This window comes from Myxine glutinosa, chromosome 13 (assembly GCF_964187855.1).
Source record: "Myxine glutinosa chromosome 13, kmMyxGlut1.1, whole genome shotgun sequence".
NCBI classification, from domain to species: Eukaryota; Metazoa; Chordata; class Myxini; order Myxiniformes; family Myxinidae; genus Myxine; species Myxine glutinosa.
This window is the reverse complement of record NC_136273.1, coordinates 85,610,638-85,622,060: the sequence shown is the minus strand read 5'-3', so window position 1 is coordinate 85,622,060 and position 11,423 is coordinate 85,610,638. Positions and strand designations below refer to the sequence as shown.

General features: G+C 45.1%; 1 protein-coding gene across 3 annotated transcripts in view; it reads right to left on the bottom strand.

The window, feature by feature from the left end:
- Positions 1-1,786: 1,786 nt before the first annotated feature.
- The window catches only part of LOC137439062 (prolyl 4-hydroxylase subunit alpha-2), a gene marked incomplete at its 5' end in the record, with an annotated part of 37,169 nt that continues 27,532 nt past the window's right edge, over positions 1,787-11,423 (bottom strand). For all 3 annotated transcript variants that reach the window (XM_078767721.1, XM_078767722.1, XM_078767723.1), the window contains 9 exon segments: positions 1,787-2,457; positions 3,070-3,166; positions 3,344-3,412; positions 3,983-4,042; positions 6,271-6,324; positions 7,990-8,089; positions 8,837-8,907; positions 9,018-9,185; positions 9,398-9,615. In XM_078767721.1, the coding sequence (XP_078623847.1) occupies positions 2,387-2,457; positions 3,070-3,166; positions 3,344-3,412; positions 3,983-4,042; positions 6,271-6,324; positions 7,990-8,089; positions 8,837-8,907; positions 9,018-9,185; positions 9,398-9,615 (908 nt within the window).

Genomic DNA, 11,423 nt, shown 5'->3' with positions numbered 1-11,423 from the left:
GTGGGTTTTGAATGGGGAGGGAGAGGAATAGGGCAAGAGTGAAGGTGTGTCTGTGTGTGTGTATGTTTGTGTACATGTGTGCGCGTTCGCATGATAATGTAAAGCGCCACGAGGGTCGTTAACTCTGCCTGATGGGGCTATATAAGACTCCTATATTATTATTATTATTATTTATTTGCAGAAACGAGTTCCTGGGTCTTGTACGATAACTATGCCTCGAACCCAGGGAGCACACGAACTTTGCCATTTTAAAGAGGACAAATTGTTGGCCAATCGGAAGGTGGAGTCAACCAGGATCAGATAGCTCAGAATCTTGGCATTCCGCTTTCTACGGTCAATCGGGTGATTGTGCAATTCACCCGCGAAGGCAAGGAATCAACATCTTGCCGTTCTGGTCCACCTAGGCCTTCAGAAAGGTGTCTTCAAGCTGTCAGGTGGTCCATTGAGAAAACTCCCCGTTGCAAGGCAGCAGAGGAGGTCCAAGTTAGCTCAAGAACTGCAGTGCGGTACCTTCATCAACTGGGCTACTATAGGAGAGCAGCTAGGAGAAAATTTCTTCGTAGACCAGCCAACATTCAAAGGAGAAAGAAGTGGGCTGATGAGATGGCCAACAGACCCTTGGAGTTTTGGCAAACTGTCATTTTTTCCAGATGAGTCCCAATTTGCTGACAGTGGACGCGTATAGGTCTGGAGACTTCCCAGTCAAGTTATCTTTGACTGTCAAACACGGTGGTTTTTCAGTGATGGTGTGGGGAGCAATCTGATTCGTTGGTCAGTCAGAGCTTGTGGAGTGTGTTGGAAACATCAACTCTACGATATGCATTTCTATCCTTGAGGATGGACTTCTCCCAGTCTTTACTGGTCAGATGGTCAAAAACAACACTCTCCTCATGGAAAATGGAGCTCCATGCCACACTGCAAAAAATACCAAAGAATGGCAGGACAGAAATGGGATCAAGTGACTTCCATGGCCAAGTCAGTCTCCTGACATGAATCCCATTGAACATCTCTGGGCCATATTGGATCGAGCTGTGCGGAAAAAGTCCAGGAAACCAACATCACGGGCAGAATCGCTAAACCTTTTGCGTGAAGCCTGGGCAGAAATCCTACAAGAGAAAATTTCGGAACTCGTTAGTTTTATGCCTGAAAGAGTAAAAGCGTTGAAATCTGCAAATGGCAAATCGACAAAATAGGAGTGTATGTACCTAAATGGATCAAATGTACTTCAAATATTCAATAAATAAATTTCTTTTAAAATCATGATGTCTATTTACTTCTGTCATGTCTGTGTAGATGCTTAAATATGCGAAATGTGGTTTATCCAATACGTGCAAACAAATTGAAATTCAATTCATAAACATGCACAGATGATGTCAGTGTGATATTGTACTCCTTCGCTACTTTAACCAAGGATTGGGGTGGAAAAATAGGAAGGGGTGGGGGAGGGGAATGGGAGAGAGGGATAAACTGCATGCTCAACCAAGGCTTAACAATATTTTAAAAATTAAATAATTAATGTCCTTTCTACTACAAAGACTCCACCACATCTCAAGCTCTGAAGGCGATAAAATAAAAATGGTTAATTTACTTTGTGCTGGTAGGATCAGATGCGGCGTGGACACACAACCATCGGGCCCGCTGGGCCACCGAGACATCGGAACAGATTCCCATGGAGTTTCGTTTGTGTACAGGTTTGTGCATGACCAGGAATAAAGCATTAAACCTTGTGATGCAAACCCCACTTTATTCAACCTACACCACCATGACAGAGTAAAACAACTGAGGGTTGTACTGGTTGTTGTTGCTCTTTATTGTTATGTCTTCAAATTCAAAACCAGGGATAACCCTGATTATGTGAAATAGTAACGAAGTACCAATGGTGGGCTTTACCTCCTCAAGGTCCTGCAAAACATCTGTGCAGTCACTTTATCATCAACCCATGATGACATCATATGCTAACATCATATGCTAACATGGCCAGTTCCATTGCTGCCCAATGTTTATAAAATTTAGTATTTGGCACAGCGAAGGCATGCTGAAGTAGATTTGAAATTAGGAAATGTCTGACTGAGACGCAAAGATAGTTGAGGTTGGTTACTCCAATAATCTTATCACAATATTCATGAAGCAATAGAAAGCAATATTTAAAAAACAAAAAAAATCTGTTTCTTTCCTTTTCATCCCAATTCGGGCATCCTGCCAAACTCCTGCATCGACATCAATGTGCAACATGAAGGTTCAAAGTGACGTTGAGGCATAGTCGAGATCTCAATCCGTAGCTGGCACCGCGAGACACGTGCGCCATGAGGTACTGATGCCGGAGTGGGAATCGGAGTGTTTCTTGCAAAAGTGAAAAGTTTTAGAATCGAGGAGTTACCGAAAGTGGTCACGCGAGCTCGTTCAGGCCGCAAGGCCGACGGAATTCCTGTCCTCGCTCATGGAGCCATTTGTTTGCAACTGCGGAACACGCAATCGCACGCCATGAGTACCTCATCGAGAGCAAGAAGAAGAGATTCACAAAACATCCAAACAACACAAGTCCCAATCCTTAAATGACTGGTCTTTTCAAAAATAATTTTACCTGGCCTTGTGATGGAACAAGTCAATATTTTCACATCCTTATGAATAGCAATACAAGTTCTACCTTTACAAGACTGTATACAAATACAAAGAACCTCATGGAAAGGTCAGCATGGGGTCATGCAGTACCTTTTTAATCATACACCATGGCACATTCTAATCAAGGTGTGAGAGACTATTCCTGCAATGAGTGCCTTCAATAAATAATGTGCGTTTCATTTCATATGCACCTGGGCTATGAGACTTTTACTCTGTGGAGGAAGTAAAAGAAAAACAGAAGAGACAGCATACCAAATGACACACATGTTTTGAGATCAACTGGTCTGGGCACGTCCCATGTTGATAGCTTAATGACGTAAACACCTCTGCATCAAAATCAAATAAGGTGGTCAAAACAACATCACCAACCGAGTATTACGTACATGCAAGGTGCCACCGCTGATACAACGATCCAAGTGCAAACAAAAGGACATGATTGGCTGCACGTACCCCATTTGCTGCCCACAAGCACGGGGCAAGCGGCATGCCTCGTGGTGTAATCTCCCTCGCCGCTCCGCAGCATGTTGTACCAAAAAACAGCGGAACCCTGAACGGCAAGCACATATCCACACCTTCACAGGACCGGCCACACACTCAAAGGCTGCACTTGGAGTATCAACCAAAATATTAAAATAATTTGTTGCTCCGCACTGTCAGATTTAAACCCAAAAAACAAATTGGAGTAAGGGCATAAAAACCAGAAGGTGATACACAAACAACACACCTTTTTAGGCCAGACGGTCGCACCGACATCAGGGAACACGGTCGCTCCACCAGCAGGAACATCAGTCAGCTGATCACAGGGTGCAATAACACAGTAGTGACAAACAAATCACTTTCCTTTATCCAAGGACTGAAAGGTGGTTTAAATTGCAGTTCAGACGTAACAGTTGGTATAAAAAATAACAAAATAAAGTAAAATAAGAACAAAATAATATCTCAACATGTCCTGGATATATATATATATATATATATATATATATATATATATATATATATATATATATATTAAAAAGCCAAATTAAATTGGTATACTCAAAACTCAGTCGATCAAATAATTGTCAAAATGCAATTACTACCGATGTACGTTTAACACAAGATGCAGAGGAGAACCATTCTCCCAAATATTCACAATCTAATACATTGTTCCAATGCACAAACCCTCTGTTACGTCTCCCTATCACCAGAGTTGTGTTTTGAGGTTCAAGGAGAAAAACATCAAATTGGTGATCATATTAAATGCACAAGCACAAACAGGTGCAGTGTCAAAATGAAATGTCTCTGCAAGGCCAGCAGGCGTTTGACAAACAGTTGAGCACACAAACGGACAGTGAAGAAAAGCGGTGTTCGATGAAAGCCTTACATAGACCAGGAATGTGGCAATACGGTTACCCTCGGTCCTGAGGTTCATGTCAAATGGTCGCTGTGGACAAGGAAATGAAAACATGAAGAATGATTAGTTATTGGATCACTGGTAGGAGAGCAACGTTGATGAAGAACGGTTATAACACGACAAGCATGTCCCCAAAGTTTATAACCGAGGCTACTGTTCCCTCATAACGACTTGCTTTGTATGTTATAAACTGCACTCAAAAATGCATCTCAACATTTTTACCCTCGTCAGAGGAGAAGGTATTGCATTTGAGTCCGTTTGTCTGTCTGCACAGAATAAATATGATTTTCTCTGAAACCGTTGGTCTAATTGACAGGAAATTTTCACCATCGCTGCGCCTCCTCCTGAAGAATTTTATTTTATTTTATGATAATTACGACATCATAGGTCATGTGGTACGAGCGCAATCTTGAAAAAACCGAAAAACTTTGCACCTCTATCTCCGAAAGCGCTGCCTAGAAAAAATTAAGACATGGCTCATTGTAAATAACTCTCCATGGGGAGTAACATATTGTTGCGGTTTTGAGTCTGTCAAGTGAGCCTAATAAAGGTTAACGTTTGCCCCCCATAGTTAGTTACATTAAGCAACATGTAGCCTCGCGATAGTATAGTTACGTCTTAGTATTTGTAAGCTTAGTCCTTTTCCTTTGTTAGTTCTGCATTGAGTAGAGCCAGGAGAATAGGCCCTACTTCTACCGATCATTCTACATCCGTAGGCTTAATCCATTTTGCTGAACGTTGGTTGATCATTGGGCGAGTTAACACGAGGCAGGCCTAGGAAGGTCGGGGCGGAGTCGAGGGTGGAGCGGCGGAAGCGCTGACGGTAAGCACGAGCCGCCAATCATAGCTCGGAGGTGGTGACGGCGGCGTGGCGTCAGAGGGCGTGGTGAGAAGGTTTGAGTGAGTTCCAGAAGGTTCGGGGGCATAGCTATAAAACCGGCTGCGCGAAAGCCCTCGACAGGACTTGCGGCAAACGAAGGACTGAACTTGAGGACTAGCGCGAGAGGACTTGCATCGGAGGGCTTGAAGGACTAGCGCGGGAAAGCCGAGAGCAAAGGAGGACTCGCGGCAGTTGATGAACTTGATGAACTTCACGCACTTGCACGAGAGCGGTACAGATACGCGGGCGCAGCCAGACGCGCTTGAACCTAATACCGCGCTTTTGAGACGCGCAGGTGAGAACGGCTGAGTAACCGCCAGCCGCGCTAAAGTCCGCCCTTTGCCGTTCCGCCTCATCATCTGCTCTGTTCGGGAGACGCGCTACGAGTCCCTGCCTTCGCCTGCCACCATCTTCGCGGGACGTGCCGGGGACCGTGGAGAGCCGGACGGAGGCCGTCTCTGGACGACGACGTGGACGCGTTGGGGAGCATCTACCCTTCTGCAATTCCCTGTGTGAGTGTGAGCCGGGCCCGTTGTCGAAGGGATAAGTTAAGACTGCTAAGGTTGCTCTGTGTCTCTTCGTCCTTGAACTTGTATATACGTGTGGGAATAATTAAACCCGTTTGTTCTTCCTTTCTTCCTTTCTTCCTGATTCGATCGTTCCTGTGGTTTCCTCATTTGACTAAGCATGGCACGAATAAGATCGCTCCAATCGGGTTCCACTAATTAAGACTGCGCGGACCACGTGTATGCAATCCGCTCGGCGTACTCACATCACACGTGGTTCGTGCAAGGCTTGTTTCCTCGCTCGCAGGGCAGCGCGGGGAATTAGGTACGAGCGAGAACTAGTCCCGAAACCCTACACCGCGTGTGTCCGAGAGGGACGTCTCAGTTCCGCCAGGCCCAGAAAGACAAGGGGATTAATCCCCCCTTGATAAGGGGATTAAGGGCGGCGTAGAGAACCGCAACAATATGTTAGTGATGACGTCACAGGAGCCTCCATTATGACGTCATAATTGGACAAGTACAAAACTTCATCTGATCAAGATGAAATTTGAGCATTATCTAGGGACAAATTGGTGGAGAAAAAAAATAAATAATGATGACATCAGTCACGTGGTTTGGCCGCCATATTTGTTTTAACCGCCTTAAAAACCACTGAAACACGTCTTGGCGAGAGTCTGCAATCTCCGATTGCTCTTTCTTGTTAATTTTGTGTTCAGTGCTTTTAATTTTATCATATAGTTTCGTATATTTATTTTATCAATTTGTGTGTCTGTCGTCTCTGGATTCTCCATTAATGTTGCCTGGTCTCCTTTAAATATATCTTTCATTTATAAATTACAAAGAGGAACAAACAAGACGATATAAAAACTCACCCGAGAAAAATCAAAGTGTGGCTCGTACTGACCACCAATTCCATAGTTTGCAACCTGCAAAACACCAAGAGGATAAATTCTCCATCTCATGCAATGAGGCCGACATGTTACATGCAGAAAACATTTTTTAATTTACCTATACAACAAAATACGAGCAAACAAAAGCATGTTATGTTTCACGATACAACAGCCTTGTGTTTTTGTATGTTAGAATCCAGAAATCGGATAGGCACCATGTCAGCAGACGCAAGGATCTCATGCTCCAAGACAAAGTAACGGTTTTTAGAACCTTCACTAGTACATTTTAGTATATATTTCCCTTATAAATGTTCCCCTGTAAATATCCCCATCAATTGGCTTGTTAAAGATCGCACCCTAGTTAGTGCATGTACAACACATAGCGAACCATAGGACGGCTCCGTAGTTATTTCATTATTATGTGTTTCAGTTAAGGATCTGTTCCCAATAGTTGAATCTGCATTGCATTAATCAAATAAGATAGGCCCCTTTCGATTTCCCCAATTGGCTCACCCGCGTCTCCGCAAAGTAACGATCAAGCAGCGTTCGCTGCTCCTTGCCTTGATGCGGTTGTTGGCCCCAAACCGCCATTAGCCATGCGGTCAAGCCGAGGAAGGAGGGGGCGGAGCCGCCAGAACAAGGTGTGGCACGTCGACTCGTCATTGGAGGTGGAGTCAGCAAGCCCTTACCGGCCAACCAGGGCCGAGGTGAGCCAACCGGTAGGCGTGTCTTCAGAGCCGGCGGCCTGATTCCAACATGCACAATAAAAGCGGCTGGGAGGGACTGCTTCAAGAGAGAGACGTGATCCGGCAGATGAGGGAGGTACCAGGCGAGCATACCGCTGGATCGTGAGGCAGAAGAGTGGGTCCGTGATGGCGACAACAATACAGTAGTCAATTGACATTGTCTGACCGTGTGTGAAACCGAATACGTGGAGCTGCTGCTGGCTGCTCGCTTCCAGCCTGGAGCGTGGACCTGGAGCGGACCTCCTTGCTGTGCCTTTGCCCGAACCTTCCAGCCCTGCTGTCCCACTTGGACCCTTCTCCTTTGTCCAGTCATTCCTGCCTGTTATTCCTCTTTCGTGTAAGTCTGTTTGTCTGTCTGGGGCGTTAATATAAGACTGCTTAAGGCTGCCCTGTGTATCTTCTTCTTCTTCTGTATATTACTTGCGTTTCCTCTTCTTCTTTGGTTTTGTAAATAATTAATAAATGCCTGTTATTTCTTACCTTTGGTTTCTTCTTTCCCCCGATCGCTTTCGTCCTGTCTCCAATTGAGTACCTGTGGCACGATTTGGCCAACCGCAATAGTCGGGTTTAGTCCTTTGTTAATGGCTCGAGCTGCCGGTTGCTAAACCGCTCGGCAATTACCATCTTGTCCGTGGTTCGAGCGGTACTTGTCTCCCTGTTTTGCGGAGGGATTGGTAAAGGTATTCGGGAGAACACCTTGACCAATAACCCTGACCAATTTCACCCCGCAAAAGAGCGTTGTAAGTACCAGAACCAGAGACGGCCAGCTTAACAGGCCAAGGGGATTAACCTCACCCCCCCCCCCCCCCCACCTTGCTAAGGGGAGTGCCGTCACTGAGATCCGCAACAGTATTTTCAGTTTCAGGTCGTCGAAGCCGTTCATAAAACTCTATATAGTACAGTGTATCTTTTCAGGAGAGGCCACTTACAAAGACACAGTGACAAGAGCTCTTACCTGCAACAGTTCTGCAAAGCTAAGGTCAAGACCGGTTAGGCCCGAGATGCGCCGGTTCAATTTCACTACGACTTCACCGGTCTCTTCGATGAGCCAGGCACTGACAAAAATAAATATCGTACGGTTTAGCACATTCGTACTCATTTCACGTGGACAACCCATTGACATCATCTAATATACAGGACCATGGTTAGCTAACACACACACCTTATTCTACTGGAACATCAACAGCATTCGTGGATATGAAAACAATTAAAATGGGAATTAATTAGTACAGGGATAATCTAGAACAGCACTCGGTAGAGCATATACCTCCGCCAGGCTGAACAGTTTGTTTTGTATCCCACCGATAGGCCAGATCCGGATTTGGACCTGAAAGAAAATCTAATCGGCTTCTCGTCACCAAAACAACTCATCCACTTAGTTTTGCTGCAAGTCGTCCATAACATATTGAGATATCGTGCTATATTTTGGTTTTGGCCCCATCACTCAATGGTGAAGAATCGCTTGAAAAATTCTCTTATCCGGATCTGGATTCAAATCTTCACCCAAAGCGAACCATTTTGTCATTGTCACACACCAAACCTGTCCACCAAATTTTCGCCGAAGCAGTCCACAAACAAACAAACGTACACGGGTGAAAACATAACCTCCATCCACCTTCAGTGGCAGAGATAGCAAGTGCTTCTGAGGTATCAAAAGGTACAGGTGCGCATCATGCGCTAAGCATTATTTTGCGTTTTTTGAAGTAGAAATCTATGGAAATGCCCACTATAGTCACCATCGAAGAGTGTGGTTTTGAATTTGATGTGCAGATATAAAATGGGACCATTAATGACATTCATACCTTTTACTGACGCGATAGTCAGCAGTCTCCAGGACTCCAGTGACCGTGTTACGCACAGTGGCACGCTGAAGCTGAAATGCACACATTCATACGAGGACTTCATGGTGCAAGTCACATAATAGTCCCAATTGTTCGTTCCATTTTCCAAGGTGTTTTACAAATCATAAGGCTCGAGGCATACCAGGGGTTCAGCCAAACGCTGCATGTCCGTTGTGTCCTGATCACTCAGCACATCATAGTAACGGACAATGTAGGGTGCATCCCATTCATCTTCGGCCCGAAAACGAAACAACGGCACTCCTTTAAGGACTTGATAATAGCACGACAGGCGACGTGCCCTCTGGGAAGGCTGCGCCAGATTTGGGAAACAAACATTGTGGTTCACCATTCTCCCATCACTTCAGCTTGAAAGATATAATGCACACCGATAATACTTGCTCCTCAAACTAGTCTCACAGAAGCAAGTCAATCAAAGAATAATTTACTTGGTCTCTGTCTGACAGCCGTCACAGACGTCACAGATGTATAAAATGCACACAGAGGCCGAATAAGTTTCCATACCAAGCTGGGCCCCTTTCCCTGGCAGAGCATCTGGTATATTTCACTCTCGCCAAGTTCATTTGATCTTTCCTGATCGTCCTCTTGTGCCTTGCGCTCAGACAGCCAATCAGAATCCACCATCATCTCCTGGCCCAGCCAATCATAAGGCAACCGACCCTCACGCTCCATCTCAGCCAGAAAGTATTTCTTGTTATTTTGAGCACGTTCATTTTCTGGATCTATCAAGAGACAAAATGGGGACAGAAAATGGGGCATAGAAAAGTAACGGCTAAAATGCACCAACTTACCGAAAAAAAAGAGCGTAGTTAAAAGAAGAAACTAGAACGGCATACCTCCACCTGGTTGGCTACATCACTCAATGGTGAAGATTCACTTAAAAAAAAAATTATTCTCACATCCGAATCCACATTCAGATCTTCACCAAAATCGAATCTACAGACCTGGCATTTAATATGGAATATTTTTTTTTTCTTGACTTGGGTTTACTTTCTTAACTCAGTATATCAATCTGGTGCGTTTCTTTTACACTTTGGTGATTTATTTGTTAAAAGAACCATGTCACTGATTGTCTGTCGCAGCAAGAAGTCAACAACAGGATTATATCACAGGTGGCGTGGCAAAATGTACGGACAGGTGCATTTGACGATTGGCTTCACGGTCGGGTATACAAGGGTTGTTGCGTTCTGTATTAATGGAAAACAACTGCTGCACGTCTCCAAAAGTTATTGCCGCTTCCTCTGGAGCTGATCCGTCAACTCGACAATGCTGTTTGTCATGGAGTGGTGGCTTTACGAAATTACGGCATGAAAGAGCGTGCTATTGCTCGGCAGTATGGCATCACTCAAGGTCAGGTGTCAAAGATCCTGAAACGAAATGCTCAGAGGGGTGTCCCTACTCCAATACCGAGGCCAGGACGTCCCTGCAGAACCACAAGGAGGGATGATCGCCAGCTGCACCGGTTAGTCCGCAATGGCCGTACCAAGTCAGCTAATCGGCTTAGGGCTGAGTGGCAGCAACTGACAAATGTGCCTGTATCCAGAAGGCTAGTCAACCAACGACTGGTTCAAGCAGGCTATCGTGCCAGGCATCCCCTGAGAAAGCCACGCCTGACCAGACAACACCGCCAGCACCGATTGCAGTGGGCCAGACAGCACCGTCAATGGCAGCCAGGACACTGGAATCACGTGATCTTCAGTGACGAGTCTAGATTTCTGGTCTATTGTCAAGATGGCCGCGTCCAAGTGCGCAGACAAGTGCATGAAGCCTACAACAAAGATTGTATAGTGCCAAGAGTCCAAGCTGGAGGTGGTGGGGTGACTGTTTGGGCTGCTTTTCATGCAGGGGGCAAAACTGACCTGGTTGTTCTGAATGGAAACCTGAACCAGTTCAAGCACAGGGCCATTCTGGAAGAAACATTGCTTCCATTTGCTCGTGCAGCCTTTCGAGGAAACTTTGTCTTCCAAGATGACAATGCACGGCCTCATCGTGCTCGCATGATCCAACACTTTCTTGCTGACCGTGGTGTAGAGCATATGGAGTGGCCTGCCATGTCCCGGGATATGAATCCGACAGAGAACTTGTGGGCAGAATTAACGCGTCAAATCGACCACTTGGACCAGCAGCTGACATCTGTGCGTGAGTTGCAGCAGGCTATTGTCACTGCATGGCAAGCGATTCCTGTCCAAACCTTGGCAAATCTCATGAACAGCATGCCTCAACGTGTACGTGCTCTCCTGAATGCTCGTGGGGGTTACACGAAGTACTGAACTGTAATTTTACTGTCCGTAATCCCAGTCGTAATTTAACTTTTGTTTTTGATAAAAAAATTTTTGGCTAATGTGCAAAATAAAGAGATACTTCTGGAAAACGTACAGAAGTTTAACACAGTACTGTCCATGAATTGAGTTCGATATCAGTTTACATCACTTTCAAGGATCAATTTATTTGTTTCGAAATGTCAAATGTGGTTTTTGTTTCTTTTAAAGGTCACATTAACAAAATCTAGAATAATTTCAACATAATTCCA